General features: G+C 40.0%; 1 protein-coding gene and 1 long non-coding RNA gene across 2 annotated transcripts; one reads left to right on the top strand and one right to left on the bottom strand.

Moving 5' to 3' along the window:
- Positions 1 to 1,332: 1,332 nt before the first annotated feature.
- LOC146687057 (uncharacterized) lies at positions 1,333 to 7,197 on the top strand. Its single transcript, XR_014916273.1, has 3 exons — positions 1,333 to 1,568; positions 5,125 to 6,830; positions 6,924 to 7,197. It is a non-coding gene; the product is annotated as an uncharacterized LOC146687057 (long non-coding RNA).
- Positions 7,198 to 10,133: 2,936 nt separating this feature from the next.
- On the bottom strand, positions 10,134 to 12,287 carry LOC146687056 (tripartite motif-containing protein 16-like). The gene has a single exon (XM_085437963.1). It carries the CDS (start codon positions 12,243 to 12,245, stop codon positions 10,584 to 10,586), a length of 1,662 nt encoding a protein of 553 aa, XP_085294089.1. The 5' UTR covers positions 12,246 to 12,287; the 3' UTR covers positions 10,134 to 10,583.
- Between the last annotated feature and the right edge of the window lie 7,607 nt (positions 12,288 to 19,894).

The following is a 19,894-nucleotide window of genomic DNA, read 5'->3' as shown; positions in this document are numbered from 1 at the left end:
TGGATAAAATAAACCATAAAAACACAACAACAATCAGCTGTCAAACTGTACAAGAAGTTCACAGTAATGTAAAAGAAGTTATATCACTTTATTTTTAAATGTACGCACTCAGGGTCAGGACTGAAGACACTGATCGAGAAAATACTCTAAATATAAATATTCACCTAAACATTCAAAATTATTCAATTGCATGAAAAGAAATATGAACTCTCTACAATACTGGCTTCTGATTGGTTGAAAAAGCAGGTGCTGAACTTCAGAAGAGCTAAACCTGCAAAACTGTGTAAAACCAGAGTGGATGCTGCCCTCTGACCTTTCAGAAGTACGATCTTTTTATGAAGACACAGAGGCAGAGTTATTATTCATCACTTTAAAGATGATATTCGTTACATGTTCTTCACTCGTTGTCTAGTAAAGTCCAGAGAATGAGACACATGATTTCAAAACATACAGCTGCATGTTAGAGATCACAGAGTTCTTCAGTCTTATGAGAACTCATGGAGACTAAATGTCAGACACATCAACAGTAAATGTCGTTCCTCCCCCCGTCAGTTTGTGTCCTCCACACTTGTTTACACAAACATCTGAGGTTTGAACAGTGTGCAAAACCACATGTTACAAAGCTGCTGAGCTACTGAATACTGGAATATTTCATTCAATATCACCATCTGACCAAAGGACAAACACAGAGAGGATTAGAGCGCCAAACTTTGTTTCAAACTGTTTCCGATTTTAGAGGCAAAAAGCAGAATTTCTACCTGGACAAAGAAATCAAAGCAGGAGAAAAACAAGCTTTTTACATTTATTCAAAGGCATTATGTGAATGTACTCTGAGCCACAGCCTCCTAAAGTAAAGACATTTGATCATCTAAACCAGACAGAGTCATGTTTTCAGCAGTGTCTGTATCCTCCATATAGACCATGCCATGGTCCACCTAGGGTGACCAGGTGTCTGACTTTATGTGGGACTACACAGCGCTCAGTCCTTGTTTGCCTGTGCCACACACACATTGAGCCAATGTCCAGTTTTTTTATTGACTCTAGTTTCTGTCGATCGGTAGGCCCACAAAACAACCCTGTACAGGAAGTAGATTTCATCTCTCTGATAAAAGGAGTTCTAATCCCTGATCCTATGAGTCTGACCCAGTAGATGATATTTATATGATCATATTTATGCCTTTGTTGTTCAGGCACGTGCAGAGGGGGGGGGGGGGGGGGGGGGGACTATAGGGGCTTGAGCACCCGCCCCTTTCCTGATGGGTGCCCAAAGTGCCCTTTTGTTGAGGCAACTTTTTAAAAAAAAATTTTTCTTTTGTGTGCATGCGTGCGGAGTCCTGTCTGTGCCCCTCAACAATAATATTTAACTATTAATCACAGTTTTGCTAAATAAAAGGATCTGGCTTGCATCAGTCACATGATCACATTTAACCAATGATCGCCCTTGACGACAGAACGCGCTGGTTACGAGCCGGGAACGAGCTCACAAAGAGCACGCGCATTTTTAGCGGTCCGGAGCTGTATGAGAAACACAAGTTAACTCAGAGACACAGACTGATGCGACAAAACCAGTAAGTAGGTGTACAGCGCACACTGTAGTGTGTAGCACACAGGAGTATTGGTTTATTACGTACACGTTGGTAAGTTGTCTTGTTGCAACTGACGAACTGAAACAAACGAGCGTGCTGTGTGTGCAACAGCGCGACAAACATTACCTGTCCTTTTATTAACTGCACAAGTTGTGCTGGTCACAGCTGCTGGCTACCTGTGTAAGGCTGTCATGGGTCTGTAGCTCTGTCACCGTTTTAGGGAACATATTTAGTTTTAAAGTATTTAGAACATATTTAGTTTTAAAGTAAGTTTCCGGGCTTTTCCTGCCTTTCTGGAGGGATTATATTTCACTAAAAAACGATCTAATATGCATGTCCACATAATAATTATTATAATTATAATATATTAAAAAACACACGCTGTATTTTAAAGAACATACATTAAGAAGCAGATTATATTAGATTTATATTTTAAATAAGACAAAAGTTGGATTTTACAGCAGTAAAATTATTGTATCTCTACAGTTTAAAAATGTAATAAGCTTTGCCCTGCACAGAGTGGATAGTGAAACAAATGGAATCATCATAATGACATTATTTCATATTTATTACTTCCCCATCCAGATCCCTCAGGTCATCTGGATCCGGTCTTTTATCAGTTCCCAGAGTCAGAACCAGACACGGAGAAGCTGCATTCAGCTTTTATGCTCCTTATATCTGGAACAAACTCCCAGAAAGCCTCAGATCAGCTGAAACACTCAGTTTATTTAAATCCAGGTTGAAGACTCACCTGTTCTCAGCTGCATTTGAATAAAGCACCAAATCCACACTTTAAGCTTAAATTTCAAAACTTACATTTAACTACTGATTTTATCTACTGTTCTGATTTTATCTGTTTTGATTTTATATACTGTTGTTTGTTTGTTTGTTAATTAGTTAGTTAGTTTATTTGCTTGTTTTATTCAATTTTAAATCATGCTTTTTATTTGTTCTTGTTTCTAATGTCTCTGTAAAGCACTTTGAATCACCTTGTTGTTGAATTGTGCTATACAAATAAACTTGCCTTGCCTTGCCTTGCCTCCTCATTGCTTTATTATTGTAGCTCTAGTAATAAATAATAATGTAAGGATTCTGGATCAGCACCATGATGCCCATAGTATATACAGTATTCTGAAGAAGGTCTAAAATGTCACTGTGTGTGCGTGCATGTGTGTGTTTTATTTAGATGGATTTAAAAAAAATATATTACTCATGATATAACATTGTCCAGACATGCCTAGTAAGGACATGAGGAGGAAACATATCTATATTTAAACATATCTATTTAAACATATCTATATTTACATATCTATATTATTGCTAATATTTACTGCAATATATCTATATCACTAAAGCACTTCTGGATGGATGCAAACTGCATTTCGTTGCCCTGTACCTGTGCATGTGCAATGACAATAAAGTTGAATTATATTCTATTCTATTCTAAACAGTAGGAGCTGTGTGAGGCTACTAAAGGCAGGGCTATAACATTTTTCTGTCATCATTTTATTATAGATTAAGTGCAAGAGTTGTTAGGTGTGGATAATTAGATTATAGTTTATTGCAATAGCAAGTTGTGCCTTGTTCTAACATAGCAAGTGGAGAGTGATATATGAAATGATGGGATGGAAGGAAGAAGAGAAGCAAAGAGTGATTCACAGGCAGAGCCTAAATTATTTCTCACAGTTTTTTGTTGCCTTATGGTTCCAAGCGCTGTCACCAATCTTTGCATTTTGTTATTATCTCATGACACTTGTTTAATCAGCTACCATCTCTCCTATGGACTTTTTAATGTCTACAGTCTCAGATCAACATAGCCCTGCCCTTCCCATATTAGATTCTTGATGAATGTGTGTTGTTGTTATTCAGCCTGGTTCAATGTGCCCCTTTTTAACTTTGAGCACCCGCCCCTTTAAACCTCTCTGTACGGCCCTGTTGTTGTTTCACAAAGGGTTAAAAACATTCACAGGTTGGACTGTGGTTCTCCTTTTAGCGTCTCTGCTGGAATTTTAACTGTGAACCTCTTAGATCCAAACTTCTGAACTGCTCATCTCACAGAGGACAAAAGGGAAGAACCCCGAATCTCTTCTTCACCTCACTTTTATACCTGCTCACCCTTTCTCCCCCCTTCCCTCAGTGGACGTCACATCTTCACACTTGGGCCAATCAGGTTGTTGACATTTGATCATCTGATGTCCACCCACACCTCATCTCTCTCTCTCTCTCTGACTCACAAGATTTAACACAAAGTTTAAACTTTAAAATCACTTCATTACATTTTCTTTGTTATTCTTAACACAGAAAATTCACATTCAAAAACTTAACACAGAATAAAACAGAGTAGCCAGTAGTGGGACATGGTTCCAGCAACTCTGATGGTGACGGCCCGTTTGAAGCTGAAGCTCCGGCACGTGTGTCAAAAAATCAACACACTGCTTCAGAAACGCTGTGCTGAGGCTTGGTTTGACTGAACAGAGTCACGTGATCAATGACGTCTGAAGCTTCATTCAGCACGTCACTGCTTCAGTACCTGATTCAATGATTTATTGAAATCATTGGTGGGATTTGTGCTGTGTTTTGGTGGTTTTGTGTGAGCGAATCAGTGTGTGACATAATTATAGACATGGAGCCAGGAAGAGAGGACGCTCTGCCTGTTCCTCAATAAAAACCAGTTCATCAGCATTTCTGCTCCCAGGTCTAAAATGTACATAAGAAATATGATGTACACATAATTATAATGATATAACTTATAGTATATTATATATAAACGTACCAGTCTGCTGGTTAATTACATAATCAGGTGGAGGCAGTGACCTCACAACCTCCTATAAGCTTTAAGTTAAGGTTACTTTATTTATACCCACAGGTAAATTTGCTTTACAGAACAATGATAGCATTTGGCCTCCCTTCACAAACACACACACCTAATGAAACCTGACAAAACACATATTTAGTAATTAAACAAAGTGAATCAAATCAAAAACAATTCTTATTGAGTTCAGTGACAGCAGCAGGGACAAAGCTGTTTTTATAATGCTTTGTCCTGCATCTTGGAACTAGAAACCTCCGTCCTGAAGAAAGAAGCTAAATCCACCCCGTAGAGGATGGGAACCATTTTTAAGGATTGATTAAGCCATCTGTGGTACCTGTTTAGAGTACAGGGAGTCTAAACAGGCCTGTGACTCATCTATCAGACGACTGGACCATCTCACTCACTAATTCAGTCAATTTTTCTCTGTGACAGAGGTCTGACTGAACCATGGCACCAAACAAAAAGATAAAACAGACTCAATAAAAGAACAAGAAAACAAAGTTCAAATCTTTCGCTCAATGTGGAAATGAGCAAGTTTCCTGAGGCAGTAAAGGCACTGGTGACCCTTTTTACAGACCGATTTGCAATAAAAGTTCAGTTTTTCATTGATTATGGTCCCAAGATATTTATATGATTGCACTTGCTCTATTTTCTGACCTTTAATTAAAGTGACTCTGTGCCCATTTAGTTGCTTCCTAAAATCAATAACCATATCTTTTGTTTTAGATATGTTCAATTGGAGATAAGACTCCTCCCACCACTGAACAAAGTCATCAATGATTGGACCGTGGTGAGTTTCACCCTCTTTCAGTAAGCTGACAATAACAAAGTCATCTGTAAATTTAATGATGGCCCTGTTTTCATATCTGCTCTGACACGTGTTTGTAAAGAGAATGAATAATAAGGGCGATAAGAGACCCTGGAGGAGAAGCTGTGGAGGAGAACACTGGGTCAGACAGAACCCCATTTATTCTCACTCTTTGTGACCTGTCAGTTAAAAGATCTAAAATCCAGCAAACCAGGTTTTTCCTGATTTCAAACTCTTCTAAAAGTCTTTTCATTAAAATATGGGGCTGTATTGTATTAAAAGCAGAAGAAAAATCAATGAAAAGAAGTCTTGCAAAAGTCCCTTTACTCTCTACATGTTTAAGAATCAGATTTAGTCCAAAGCGCGTCCTGCACTCCTCTGTTGGGCCTGTACGCAAACTGCATTGGATCCAGCTGATATTCAATCTCTTCCATAATCACATTTCTGAGGATTTTTTCAAAGACTTTCATGACAACTCAGGTGAGGCAACAGGCCTGAAGTCATTCAGGACGTTTGGACGACTAGATTTAGGGACATGAACGACGACAGCTTCCTTCCAAAGCGAGGGCACATTTTGTATTTGAAAGGATTTATTGAAAATAACCTGAAATTTAGGACTGAGCTCTTTAGCACAAGATTTAATTAGGCGGCACTAATGTTATCAGGGCCCTGGCTCTTGTTCACATTAACTGTATGAAAGGCCTTTTGGACATCGCTGAGTTCAGTGATGAAGTGTTGAGTAACTTTCAGTTTCTGTTTCAGTTCAGAAGAACTAAAACGAGCATCAAGCATATTCAAATCTCTGTCTGGCTTAAAACCGTCTACAATGATCTGACTGCTGCTCTGGGGATTTTGAAACCCTGATATGGTTTTCATACAAGTCCAGGCAGACCCAAAATTTTTTGCAGCAAATTTTCTTTCAAGAAGGTTTTTGTAGATCTGTTTTGCTTTCAAGAGCTCGATTTTCAAGTCTTTGGTGACTGCCTGAAAGTCAGTAACAGCCCCCTCTTTAAAAGCCTGTCTCTTTTTCCTTAAACAGGATTTGATGCATTTGGTGACCCATGGCTTATTGTTAGGGTACACTTTAGCACGCTTAAGGGGTATAATCATGTCTTTACAAAACCTGCATATGAGCTAACATCCACCAAAGCATCAAGACTGAATAAAAACTTCCCAATCTGTAAATTGAAAACATTCCTGCAAGGTAAGCACAGATTCTTCTGACCACATGATTGATTGATGATAACACAATTTTATCACCCCCCGAAAATTCACGTTCAAAGCAACATATCAGCCCGATATCACACAGAACTGTCACATGACATCAAACACAAGCTGTCAGCTCTGCAGAGTGGGCAATCATAATGAAGCAGTTCATTATAAGCTGCAGACTCAAGCTGCTCTTCATATATTTGTCCACCAGATGTCACCAAAGAGGACTGTGATGAAAGCTTCGAGTAATGAACCGTTTTTCATTACAAGCTTGGCCAACTGACTACAATCTACAATAAACTAATATGGCTTTTCAATCCTCTCTTCAATCACTTGGTACCACCAGGAACCTTTAAATGGGCACTCAAGCTGCCTGGAGACTGTTTTGTCGTGCACATCAGAGAAACCACAGGTAAGACAATCTTATCCAAAAGGTCAGTGTAACAGTATTGTTTTCCACCAGCTTAACCAAACTTCCCACACTAACTGAAATTTCTTTTCCCAGGCAAACATTAAACAGCAGCAGCTGGAAAACTGGAAAACCTAAAGCCAAATAATCAATAAAACATAACAAACTTTTGTATGAGTGAGTATTGATAAACTGAGCAGAATTAAACCTCAGTGAAACCACATATAAGTTCTGGTAACTGGCACATATTTATGTTTAATATGTTGTTTTATATTTTGATCAGTTTCAGGTGTTTGTGCGACTGTGTTAACCATCAGTAAAACCACATATAAATCACACTTCTGTGTTTAACAATTACAACACTTGATGCTGTTTTTCTGATTCAGGATTATGTGTGTAATGAGTTGGCCACACAGTTCTTATCTTTCTGCTTCACACACACACAAAACTGCCGAGGTTGAAGCTTCAGTCTCTTTCTACCCCAGGTCTCACCACATTTCCAAAATGTAAACTCTGAGTCTCATAAGAAATGTGGTTCAAAAAGATGTGCTGATCTATGAATGCATCCTTACTGAAAGCTAAAGATGTCCAGCAGACAAAAACAGCAGCTGAATGAACAGTTATCATGAGCGAGTGTACAAACACTATCACAGGAAATAACAGAAATAAACTGGAGTTTCCATTTATACCTGTAGTATTTTTTCAGCTCCATGTCATCTTCCAATATGTCAAAATATGATTTCATTGTATCTTAAACAAATACAAACTTCTTTCTTTTCCCAGAATTTAGACAAATGAACAAAAAATAAATGATTATTTATTTAGGTATTAAAATAGGAAAAATCAGTTTAAATTAGAGCACCATTAAAACAAGAAATTAGCACAGAAATGCCAAAAGACAAAAACAGAACAATAAAGTGTCTTTAAAACTGATTCAAAAACAGTTGTAGGAGCAGTTTTATGAACCATGTTCTGTTAATATACTGACTAACCAGCAGCAACACTCTGACTCAGTGTTTCCATCTGTGTTTATTTCCATCTTTACAGTCAGGCAGAAACATCTCACAGCAGCTGGAAAAACCAGTGAGCACACTTTAGAGGAAAAAAGTGAAAGTTTATGTTCAACTGTAAAATATTCTCTGTAATGTAAATTGTTCTGCTCTCTGACAAACCATCAGAGGTGCAGCACGTGTATCATTTGGTGTTTGAAGCAGAAACAAAAGCAAAGAGTTAAAGGAAGACACATTTGAAGAAGAAGGAAAATGAAAACAAGACGTCACTGAGCAACAACCTGACAGAACGAGAGCCAACAGTTTACTATCAGAACTGAGGCTGATCATTAACAGGGAGCAGCAGGTAACAAGGTCATCAGCAGTGGAGGAAAGTATGGAAGTAATACTCAGCTTCATATTTGAAGATACTCGAGTATCTTAGCTGCAGGTCTGGAACAATGGTTTTATTTCCTTTCCCATTAAACATCTCACACAGCCCCTCATCTGTGACCCTTAGCAAACCCACTGGATATCTACCTGCACATAAAGGAGATCAGATCAGTTCCATCTAGACCAGCTGTAACAGGAAAATGCTGCTTACACTTTGATGCATCACTTTCAGTTTGTCATATAAGACAATATATCAGATTGAGGCATTATTTTCCTGCAGTGAGTAAATCTACTTTGTACTTTACTCTTTTCTTTTAGGTAAAGGCTCTAAACAGTACTTGTACACTGTGGAAATCCCATAAGAACGTCTCCTGAACTCTGAAAAATAACAAAACAAAGACTAAAAGGAGGTCATGGGTGCTGATGATGATGATGCTAATGATGATGAGGAGGAGGAGTAGCATGCATTTAAAAAGTGACTGATGTCCTAGAATACAACAGAACAGTGTCTCTACAAACTTATGAAAACATGACAGTCTTGCATTAGTTTGTATTCTTATGATTTCAAAAAACGAGGGAAAAATCTCCTTGAAATGCACAATTCCTTTTTGTTATTTCTTAGTGTGTGACGTATTTTATTGGCTTTATGATTGGTGCAAACAGTTTCCTGATTCATAATGGAAATAGATTTTAGACACAGGAGGAACACGCAGTGATCAGCAGGAGCAGCTTGGAGTCCAGTCTTCTTCACACTGAGGAGGGACATATATGCAGGAACAGTTGTCATAACTGTTACAACCACCAGATGGCGAAAGAGTCCCACTGCAACTTTAAGCCATGAAGGATGTGTCTTGATGTTTGCTTGTGATAAATCTGCTTTATGTGAGTCTTTTTCAGAGAGTAACAGTAATATGTCTGATTATATGTCTTTAATCAGTAAAGTCTCGCTTTGCTAGAAATAAATAAATAAATAATAAAATTGTAAACATGCAGCTGTATGTTAGAAGTCAAAGGGTCCTTAAGTCTTCTGTAAATTGACGGGGATCAAATGAAGGACACAAGTATCTGTTCTTACTCTAATAAATGCTGCTTTAATATCCAACAGACTATTTTCCTTCCTCATCAGCAGTAAACAGCTCGACTGCGTCTGTGCATTTGTGTCCTCCATACTTGTTTCCACAGACATCTCAGGCTTGATGCCACGATGCAGTGTAGAAACCTGACAACCCTCTGACTCATGTTCAAATGTTCAAGGACATTTCTCAGGATCATGTATGACCCCTTTTTGACATTTGGACTTTCATTAATAATATTTGTGTTTCTGAGTCATTTTTGTGGAGACTTCTGTCCAACGTAGTGTCCAAATGAAGCCTGAAGCTTTTCTTCACCCTCTTGTCAGATGGTCAGCAACAAAACTCTGTTCCAACCAATGTCTGATAAGAGATGAGACACAGCAGCTGAGCAAATGATCATTTCATGCTGAAGACATCCTCAGACAGAATTAAATACATACATAAACACAGCCTGGTGCCAATAACACAGCTAATGACACTGCTGTATCACTGGCTTTACTGATTAAAGACCATATCTGAAGGAAATCTTTGAACACAACAGAAAGTGACCTTTTAAACCTGCGACACTGATGCTGCATTCAAGGACCATTACAAACATTTGAAAGGACTTAAGAACATGAAGAAAATGTGACTTGTTTCTCTGTAATGAAGCTGTTTTAGTGAAGAAAGTTGAAAGGTCACAGAGCGACTGCTGAATCTTCTGCTCTAAACATGAACTCTGAACTTTGTGATGCTTCAGGAGGAAAACTGCTTCAGTTATTCTCTCAGATTAGTTTCATATTTTCTGCATCAGATTTGAGTGAGATCCTGGAATGAAGACAGAAGAAAAGACTTTGTTCAAAGTTTGATTTATAGTCAAACCTTCCAGTTTATTCACACAATAAAACATCAACACAATATATGAATTCATTCATTAAAATCACAGTTTTTCCTCATTTGTTTGATGATTTTGACAAAAACAAACACAAACACACACACATGGTCTGCCATACTCATAAAGAGAAATGTCGACATTTTTCAAGACAAATATTCCAGAAACATTTAGAGGATAGAGAAGTTTACATTTTGATGTGGAGAAATATTTTAGTAAATCAAAATGATGATGAGCAGTGATAGCCTCCATAAACAGTCACAGGAAAGATCTCCTTTAAAAACTCAGAAACATCAAGAGAACAACTAGAAGATGTGGAGGTACCACCCATAATGTTTGACTGACAGCTGATCTCTGTGCAGAAATGATGGAGAGAAAATAAAATGAAACTAAAATACAGATTTAAACACACAATATGAAAGACTTCAGTCTATTTGAGCTTAATCAACTCAGCTGTGTCTCCATTTTGCAAAACCCAAAGTCCAGCATAGAGCGGCTGAGTGAATGTGGTCTGGACTCTGTGGAGGAGAGTCATGGTTTCAGAGACGCTGTAGAAGGACAAAATACCTGCTCTGTGATCCAGGTACACTCCTACTCTGGAGGAACGAGGACCTGAGACAGGAGTTTGGATGTTGTTGTACAAAAATGTATAACTGTTGTTGTTACAATCTAATGACCAAGATTTGTCATTACGTCCAAAAACACATTCATCTCCTTTTCTGCTGATATTCTTGTATGCGACTGCTACATAAACTCCTGCCCCTCTCCACTCCACCTCCCAGTAACAACGTCCAGTCAGACTCTCTCTACTCAGGACCTGCCACCTGTCAGTGAATCTGTCTGGATGATCAGAATAAGACTGTTCTTGTTTCATTAATGTTACTTTTCTGTTCCCCTCTGATAATAACATATGTTTGTTTGCTGTGTTTGGATCCAGTGTGATTTCACATGAATATTTTAAGAATCCAGCTCTGGTCTTTGGCTCTGCTGGTGGATCTGACAGTAAAACATCCACTTCAGTGACTGTCAGTGAGATGTTTGTCCATTCCTCTCTCAGAATGTCCTGTAGTTTATCTCTGACCTCTGACACAGCTGCTGTCACATCCTCAAAGTAGCTCAGAGGACGGATATTGATGCTGGATGAGTCTGTAGACTCACTGAGTGCTGACAGTGAGGGGTAGTTGTGTAGAAACTGGATGTGATCCTCTGTGTGTGAGAGCTGCTTCAGCTCAGCATCTTTCCTCTTCAGCTCAGTGATCTCCTGCTCCAGCTTCTCCTGAAGCTCTTTGACTCGACTCACTTCAGTTTCCTGCTGGGATCTGATCTGCTGCTTCACATCAGAGCTTCTTTTCTGGATGAGATGGATCAGCTCAGTGAAGATCTTCTCACTGTGCTCCACTGTTTGATCAGCAGACTGATTGATGGCCTCCACCTCCTGTTGAAGCAGCTTCACATCTTTCTCTCTGTCCTGGATTCTCTGCTGGATGTTTTGTCGACTCACCTCCAGCTCTCTCTGCCTCTCAGTCCTTTCTGCTGCAGCTGAGACTGTGTCGTGGCCTTTATGTTCATCCACAGAGCAGAGATAACAGATACTCTGCTGATCAGTACGGCAGAACATCTTCATCACCTCATCATGACGAGAGCAGATGTTCTCCTGGAGCTTCTTGGAGGGCTCCACCAGCTTGTGTTTCTTTAATGGAGCCACATCATAATGTGGCTGAAGGTGTTTCTCACAGTAAGATGCCAGACAGACTAAACAGGACTTGAATGCTTTCATTTTTCTTCCAGTGCAGAAATCACAGGCCACATCTTCAGGTCCAGCATAGCAGTGATCAGCAGGAGCAGCTTGGAGTCCAGTCTTCTTCAGCTCCTCCACTAAATCTTCCACTAATATGTTTTTCACCAGGACAGGCCTCGCTGTGAAAGTCCTCCGGCACTGAGGGCAGCTGTAGATTTTCTTCTTTTCCTCTTCATCCCAGAAGCTTTTAATACAGTTCATGCAGTAGCTGTGTCCACAGGGAATAGTCACCGGATCCTTCAGTAGATCCAAACAGACTGAACAGCAGAATTTTGTTTGATCCATTTGATTCATGTGCTGTGCCGTTTCACCGTCTCTCAGTGACTGTCAGACAGTTTCACTTCCTCTGAACAGAAACAACCTCTGTGCTCTGAAGGGAAACAGATCTCTGCTCTTGTTCACCTCCTACAGGAAATGAGGCTCACCAGCAACTGCATTTACACCATGTTGTTTAGACCCATCCTGATACAGACACATCTGTGAAGGGAGGCACTAAAGAAATATTCTTACAGAGCGACCAAGAGCCAATCACATGATGCAGGGTGTGGTATGTTTGGTTACAGCATGCAGTAACAAGTCTGACCCAGTTAAATTTCAATAGTTTATCTTTACTTGGATGTTTGAAATGTGACAGTCAACACTCAGCGAGTTTATTTTATATTTCAAAAAGTTCAGCAAAGTTTAGGATGCTGTGATGAATAAAAATAAATCAAACTTTATATTTTGACATTTTCTAATCTTAGTTCATTCTCACACTTACAGAATGATGCATGGGAACAACTGACTCCACTAAATCAAACCTATGTTCAAATGAGATTATGATCATTAAATAGTAACAAATATTTAAATTTAGCAACAACAAATGCAGATCAGTCCACAGTGTTTACAAAACAAACAAACATTATTTTGTAGTCTTTCCTGTGTACACAGTCACAGTGGATTTGAAATGAAAACTTTCAAGTTTAATTCAAGGTTTTAGTAAAATTTTGCCTGAACTGTTTAGTAATTTTTCACAAAGTGTCCATGTCAGTAATTCATTCAAATGTATTTTGGTCTTAAACTGATCCAGTAAATGTAACTTTTTCTCACCTACTTAATCGAGTATTTTAGTTGTTTAACTGTCATTATAACTAAACTGAACATCCAAAGCTTTTCTCACTGCAGTTTTGTTGTGCAGTTATAGCAGCACTTTGAATCATCCACAGTTTTATAGAACTGTCTGTTGAATTGTTGTTTTGTTTGGTGCGATGGTTCATTTATTTAAATATTGATGATAATTTGATATATTTGATTATTTATTACTGGTGCAAAGAATTCATTTCTTCATGGTGCAAATATATAGTAGACTCAGGAGTTTAACTCAGTTTTCTTGGCCTTTGTTTATCGTTTCATTTAAAATCTTAATGGGTAAAGATCATCATAATTACATATGAAATTATATGTACAAATTATATGTTCCATTACACTTTTAACAGCACAGATTATACAGCAAACATCAGATTCATGGATGGAGCCAGAGGCTAAATGACTGTTCAGTCCTCTTTAGGAAACGATCTTCATATGACGACAAACACGACAACAATCAGCTGTCAAACTGTACAAGAAGTTCACAGTAATGTAAAAGAAGTTATATCACTTTATTTTTAAATGTACGCACTCAGGGTCAGGACTGAAGACACTGATCGAGGAAATACTCTAAATATAAATATTCACCTAAACATTCAAAATTATTCAATTGCATGAAATGAAATATGAACTCTCTACAATACTGGCTTCTGATTGGTTGAAAAAGCAGGTGCTGAACTTCAGAAGAGCTAAAGCTGCAAAACTGTGTAAACCCAGAGTGGATGCTGCCCTCTGACCTTTCAGAAGTACGATCTTTTTATGAAGACACAGAGGCAGAGTTATTATTCATCACTTTAAAGATGATATTCGTTACATGTTCTTCACTCGTTGTCTAGTAAAGTCCAGAGAATGAGACACATGATTTCAAAACATACAGCTGCATGTTAGAGATCACAGAGTTCTTCAGTCTTATGAGAACTCATGGAGACTAAATGTCAGACACATCAACAGTAAATGTCGTTCCTCCCCCCGTCAGTTTGTGTCCTCCACACTTGTTTACACAAACATCTGAGGTTTGAACAGTGTGCAAAACCACATGTTACAAAGCTGCTGAGCTACTGAATACTGGAATATTTCATTCAATATCACCATCTGACCAAAGGACAAACACAGAGAGGATTAGAGCGCCAAACTTTGTTTCAAACTGTTTCAGAGTTTAGAGGCAAAAAGCAGAATTTCTACCTGGACAAAGAAATCAAAGCAGGAGCAAAACCAGCTTTTTACATTTATTCAAAGGCATTATGTGAATGTACTCTGAGCCACAGCCTCCTAAAGTAAAGACATTTGATCATCTAAACCAGACAGAGTCATGTTTTCAGCAGTGTCTGTGTCCTCCATATAGACCATGCCATGGTCCACCTAGGGTGAGCAGGTGTCTGACTTTATGTGGGACTACACAGCGCTCAGTCCTTGTTTGCCTGTGCCACACACACATTGAGCCAATGTCCAGTTTTTTTATTGACTCTAGTTTCTGTCGATCGCTAGGCCCACAAAAAAACCCTGTACAGGAAGTAGATTTCATCTCTCTGATAAAAGGAGTTCTAATCCCTGATCCTATGAGTCTGACCCAGTAGATGATATTTATATGATCATATTTATGCCTTTGTTGTTTCACAAAGGGTTAAAAACATTCACAGGTTGGACTGTGGTTCTCCTTTTAGCGTCTCTGCTGGAATTTTAACTGTGAACCTCTTAGATCCAAACTTCTGAACTGCTCATCTCACAGAGGACAAAAGGGAAGAACCCCGAATCTCTTCTTCACCTCACTTTTATACCTGCTCACCCTTTCTCCCCCCTTCCCTCACTGGACGTCACATCTTCACACTTGGGCCAATCAGGTTGTTGACATTTGATCATCTGATGTCCACCCACACCTCATCTCTCTCTCTCTCTCTGACTCACAAGATTTAACACAAAGTTTAAACTTTAAAATCACTTCATTACATTTTCTTTGTTATTCTTAACACAGAAAATTCACATTCAAAAACTTAACACAGAATAAAACAGAGTAGCCAGTAGTGGGACATGGTTCCAGCAACTCTGATGGTGACGGCCCGTTTGAAGCTGAAGCTCCGGCACGTGTGTCAAAAAATCAACACACTGCTTCAGAAACGCTGTGCTGAGGCTTGGTTTGACTGAACAGAGTCACGTGATCAATGACGCCTGAAGCTTCATTCAGCACGTCACTGCTTCAGTACCTGATTCAAAGATTTATAAGGAATTGAACCATTGGTGGGATTTGTGCTGTGTTTTGGTGGTTTTGTGTGAGCGAATCAGTGTGTGACATAATTATAGACATGGAGCCAGGAAGAGAGGACGCTCTGCCTGTTCCTGAATAAAAACCAGTTCATCAGCATTTCTGCTCCCAGGTCTAAAATGTACATAAGAAATATGATATACACAAAGAAATTTGTTTAACATTTAAACTTATTTTCTGCACATTCCAGCACATAAAATATATTTTTTTGTGTGTTTACACTCACTCTTTCAAATAGATGCAAGTAAAACACAGCAGAAAATAAATAACATCAAAGACTCAGCGGTCCTGTTGCTCTATTTTCACCTGTAAAGCAGAAGTGCCGTAGGCGGAGGTTTACCCTGGTGCAGGTGTGCCGCGGTCAGTTGAAGAATCTGCGAGTTTCTCCGCGAGTTTCCCATTACGTCGTTGAGCACTCGGTGCTTGCTCGGAAGTTTAGGGTTTTTTTTCTTTTCTTTTTTTTTTTTTTTGCCTGTCCCGTTTGGCTCTTTTGCCATCAGAATTGTTGTCTAAAGGCAAAGAAAGATGCCCAACGGATTTACTTTACCAAACTGACCATCCCAGCCTTGCCGTAATGGTCCATTTGATTCACCTTTTATTGTTTATTTTATTTTCACTTACTGAATACGGGACAGACTTGACTGGGGGAAAGAAGGGGAGAAAGAAAGAGGGAAAGAGAAACAACTGAGAAGAGGGACGGGGGAGAAGGGCAAAAGACAAAAACCAACAGAACGGGCAGAGAAAAAAAAAGCATATATCAATCACCTGGATCACCTGCTGAGAAAGAAAAAAGAAAGCAAGCAGAAGAAAACAAGAGTAATAGAATAAACAACATCACAATGATCTATGGGAATATGACAGTAAATACTAAATGTTAAACATTATTGTGCAGCACATAAGATCAACAGAACACAGTGTGCTTTGAGGTAGGAGCCAAAAAGGGTGTAGTTTGTGGGTGTGATCACCCGTGTGTACACCTGTGAGCATGGACGCGCTTGTTTTTTGTTTTTTAAAAGGTTCCTTCATGTAATAATCTGCTAGAGGGTGTGGGGGGGCCACAGCCCCGTCCTCCAGGGCGTGAAGCAGGTGTGGAGGAGATCAAAACTCCAGACATCCAGAGGCCCCCAGAACACAAGAGACCAAGGAAGACCAACAGAGGGGCAGCCGCGCCACTGTCCTGGAAAGAGCTGAGGAGAGTCCCAGATGAGGGCTCACTCAGCAGCCGCGGAGCAGAAGCCAGGGGGAGTTGCAGTGACGCGCCCGTGAGCTCCGCCGGCAGCCAGCCGTGCCTGAGTGACCGAGCCCCAGGCCGAGAGGCCGGGGGCACCCCACCTCCGAAGTGGCCCGAGCGAGCCCCAGGCTCCAGGCCCCGATAAGCGGCCGCCAAGGAGTGAGCCGGTGTGTACCTGGACGCCCATCCCCGGACACAAAGAACCACCAACGCACCGATGTCTGAGGGGGTCCGCCACTGGCAGGGGAAGTGGTGGTAGGGGGAGATAGGCCTCCAAACCTTGGAGGGCCTGAGATGTCCCCAGAGAGGTGGCGCCTGACACCCAACCTGACATATAGACACAGACATACAGGCACACACAGATACAAACATCCATTCCCACCCTCATGCTCTCATATGCACTCACTCCACACTCAACCAACGTGGAGACAGACATAAAGAGACGCTGTACACACGATCACACTCCCCAAGCGTACTCTACAAACCGGGTCTAGGTGCCCCCGCCCCTGGAGGGGGGAACTGCACCCAGACCCAGGTGGTGTTTCCCTTTTCCCTGCGGTGGGGGGAGGCAGACCGCCCCGACTCCGCAGCAGCAGGAAGGCTCCACACTCCAGACCGCAGTCGGATGGCCAACTCCTCCTCCTAGTCCCCCTGCTCCAGCAGGTCGCAGAGAATGGGGGTGAGAGAAGACTCCAAACCTCCCTCCACCCGCTCATTGTAATGTTGATGCATGTGTGTTCTAAGGTGCATTTAAAACCCAGGAGGGCATGGAGCTACCTGCCAGAGAGCAGCAGGTAAGCGCATAGGCCCTCCTGATAGCCCTCAATGTCTACGTGTATTTAAAATTGAGAGGTGGGCAACGATGCCAGGGGTGGGGTGTACACCCTGATGGTACTTTGGACTCCGTGTATCGTGCCCACCCCCAAGATCCTATATGTATGTGTAATGAGAGTGTGAGTAATGTGAATGTCTAAGTTGTGGGATAAAATTGAGGCAGAGGCAGCCAGAAGGGGACAGAGGGGGGGTAGCCTCCTCTGCACCCTGGTGACATACCCCTACTCCAAGGCCCTGCATGTGTGGGTGGTTGTGGTGGAGCGGGAAGAGTTTAGGGTTTTTTTTCGCTGTAAAAAGAAGTTTTCTTCCCACGCACGATGGACGCTAATGTTTTTGTGACTTTTTATGGAATCAAACTCAAAGTAAGGTCAGTACTTCCACGCTTTAAAGGCTGCACGCTCATACTCTCTCCCACAATCGATATGTGATCCATTGTTGATCTGCACACAGCTGTTGTCACGAACGTCGCACTCGCTTACGTCACTGTCGTGAGACATTCTTGCAAAAAAATCACAGTTTTAGTAACGCAGTAACGCAGCGTTCCTACGGGAAAGTAACGGTAATCTAATTACCGTTTTTGCAATAGTAATCCCTTACTTTACTCCTTACCTGAAAAAAGTAATCAGATTACAGTAACGCGTTACTGTAACGCGTTACTGCCCATCTCTGGGTAAGACAACCGTATCCAAAATTCTTGTCTGCAAGCAAAATACAATATAATAACATAAGAACAAGCAAAATATAAGAACGGGTAATCTTTATAATGAAGCTGAAAGCTTTTTAAGGGGTTCAAAGGTCCAGAAATTCTCACTTCTCATTTTAGCCGCACATAACCAGCCGTGCAGGTGGTGTCAGTATTTCATCCTCCGGCTTCAGGATTTTACCACATCGAGTCGTTTACCTCCGTGTGTTGCTTCATATGTGGCATCATTTCCAGACTGTGACTACAGACAAAGACTGAATCTTTACGAGCTCCTTCAGGCAGATGTAGGTTTTACCTTCTTCTTGTTTTTTTTTTAAAGAAAAAAAAACAATCAGTATTGTATTTATTTCCAAACAGTGTTTTTGAATGACTGAACGATCGCACTGATGAGAGGCAACATGTAGATTTGTGGATGCACTGTTTACAGATGCCTTGGTTACTTGACTTCTGTCAATAAAAATGTGAAGAAAAAAATTAATAAAAGAGAATTACAGAAACTGCTGCTTTGTGTTTCTTCTTCTGTCTGCAGTCGTTTATCTGCCGCGTTCCCTCCAGCTGGTTTATCTTAACAGGAATTGAAACACAGAAGAATAACAATAAAAAACAACCCATTGAGCACATGTGGTTTTATACATTTCTTATATGTTAGATTTCTGTGGTTTGCAGTTCTTTAGATGTTATTCTGGGTTCTTTTGTGACCTGGATGAGTCACTGGTAGCTTCTTGGAAAGTTCACCTCTCCGTTGTTCACTGGAGCCCCAAAGCCTTACAAACATCTGCAGACTAATAGATGCCAATAACTTTGTAATTGTTCTCATAAGTGTTCTTGAGCGTCTTTACATCGTGGTGTGATGTTTGTTTTTCTGAGCTTTCAGCCTGCTTCACTTTGACAGACAGGTTCTGTTTGAGTGATTTCTGGATTTCTAACGAAATCATCATTTATAAAACACTTTTTTACTTACTTGGGTTATTTTTTTATCTAATATTAAAATTAGTTTGATCTTAAAATACAGGCCATATTAAAGAGAAATGGAAACTAGAACTAAATATTATTATCACTGATAATGTATGGGAAGAGATGTGTAAAACAAGGGAACAAGTAGTCAATTATGGAGAGTTTGACTGGAAATTTAAAATTTAGATTTTTTTAATACACCTCTTGTTATCTCCTCATATTGTAAGGAACCCAATGCAGAACTATGTTGGAGAAAATGTGGGGGAATAGGAGACGATTCACATATCTTTTGGGACTGTCCAATAATTCAAGGTTTCTGGATAAGAATCAAAGAAGAAACAGAGAAAATCCTACAAGTAAATCCTGCACTGAACCCCACCATATTTCTCTTGGGAGTTATACCTAGAGAGAGGTATACCATAGATGAAAAATATATACTGATAGCTAAGAAAAGGATAACTGTGAAATGGAAACAAACAAACTCACCATCCATAACTCAATGGAAACAGAGACTGAAAAGAGTTCATACAATGGAAAGAATGACAGCAAGCCTGCAACTGAAGGTGGAGATCTTCCACCAGGGATGGATGTGTGGCCAGATACTTGGGTGAATGAACACGAACTTTGGAACATTGTAATATAAAGCTATAAATCTCCCCTACGACATATCATTATATTAATCGTGGTCTGTTTTTTTCCCCTCTCTCTCTTAAATGGTCTTATGTCAGAAAATGTTAATATGTTGCTTGTTTTTTTGGTTATTGCCACAAAAATTACTAAATAAAAAGTCCCCCCCCCCAAAAAAAAAAAAATTAGTTTGATCTTATTTAATGAATAAA

This window comes from Copadichromis virginalis, linkage group LG18 (genome assembly GCF_057382275.1).
Source record: "Copadichromis virginalis isolate Kocher_CV1m ecotype Utaka linkage group LG18, C_Virginalis_male_GT1.1, whole genome shotgun sequence".
In the NCBI taxonomy this organism is placed as follows: domain Eukaryota; kingdom Metazoa; phylum Chordata; class Actinopteri; order Cichliformes; family Cichlidae; genus Copadichromis; species Copadichromis virginalis.
This window is presented reverse-complemented; position numbering and strand designations above follow the sequence as displayed.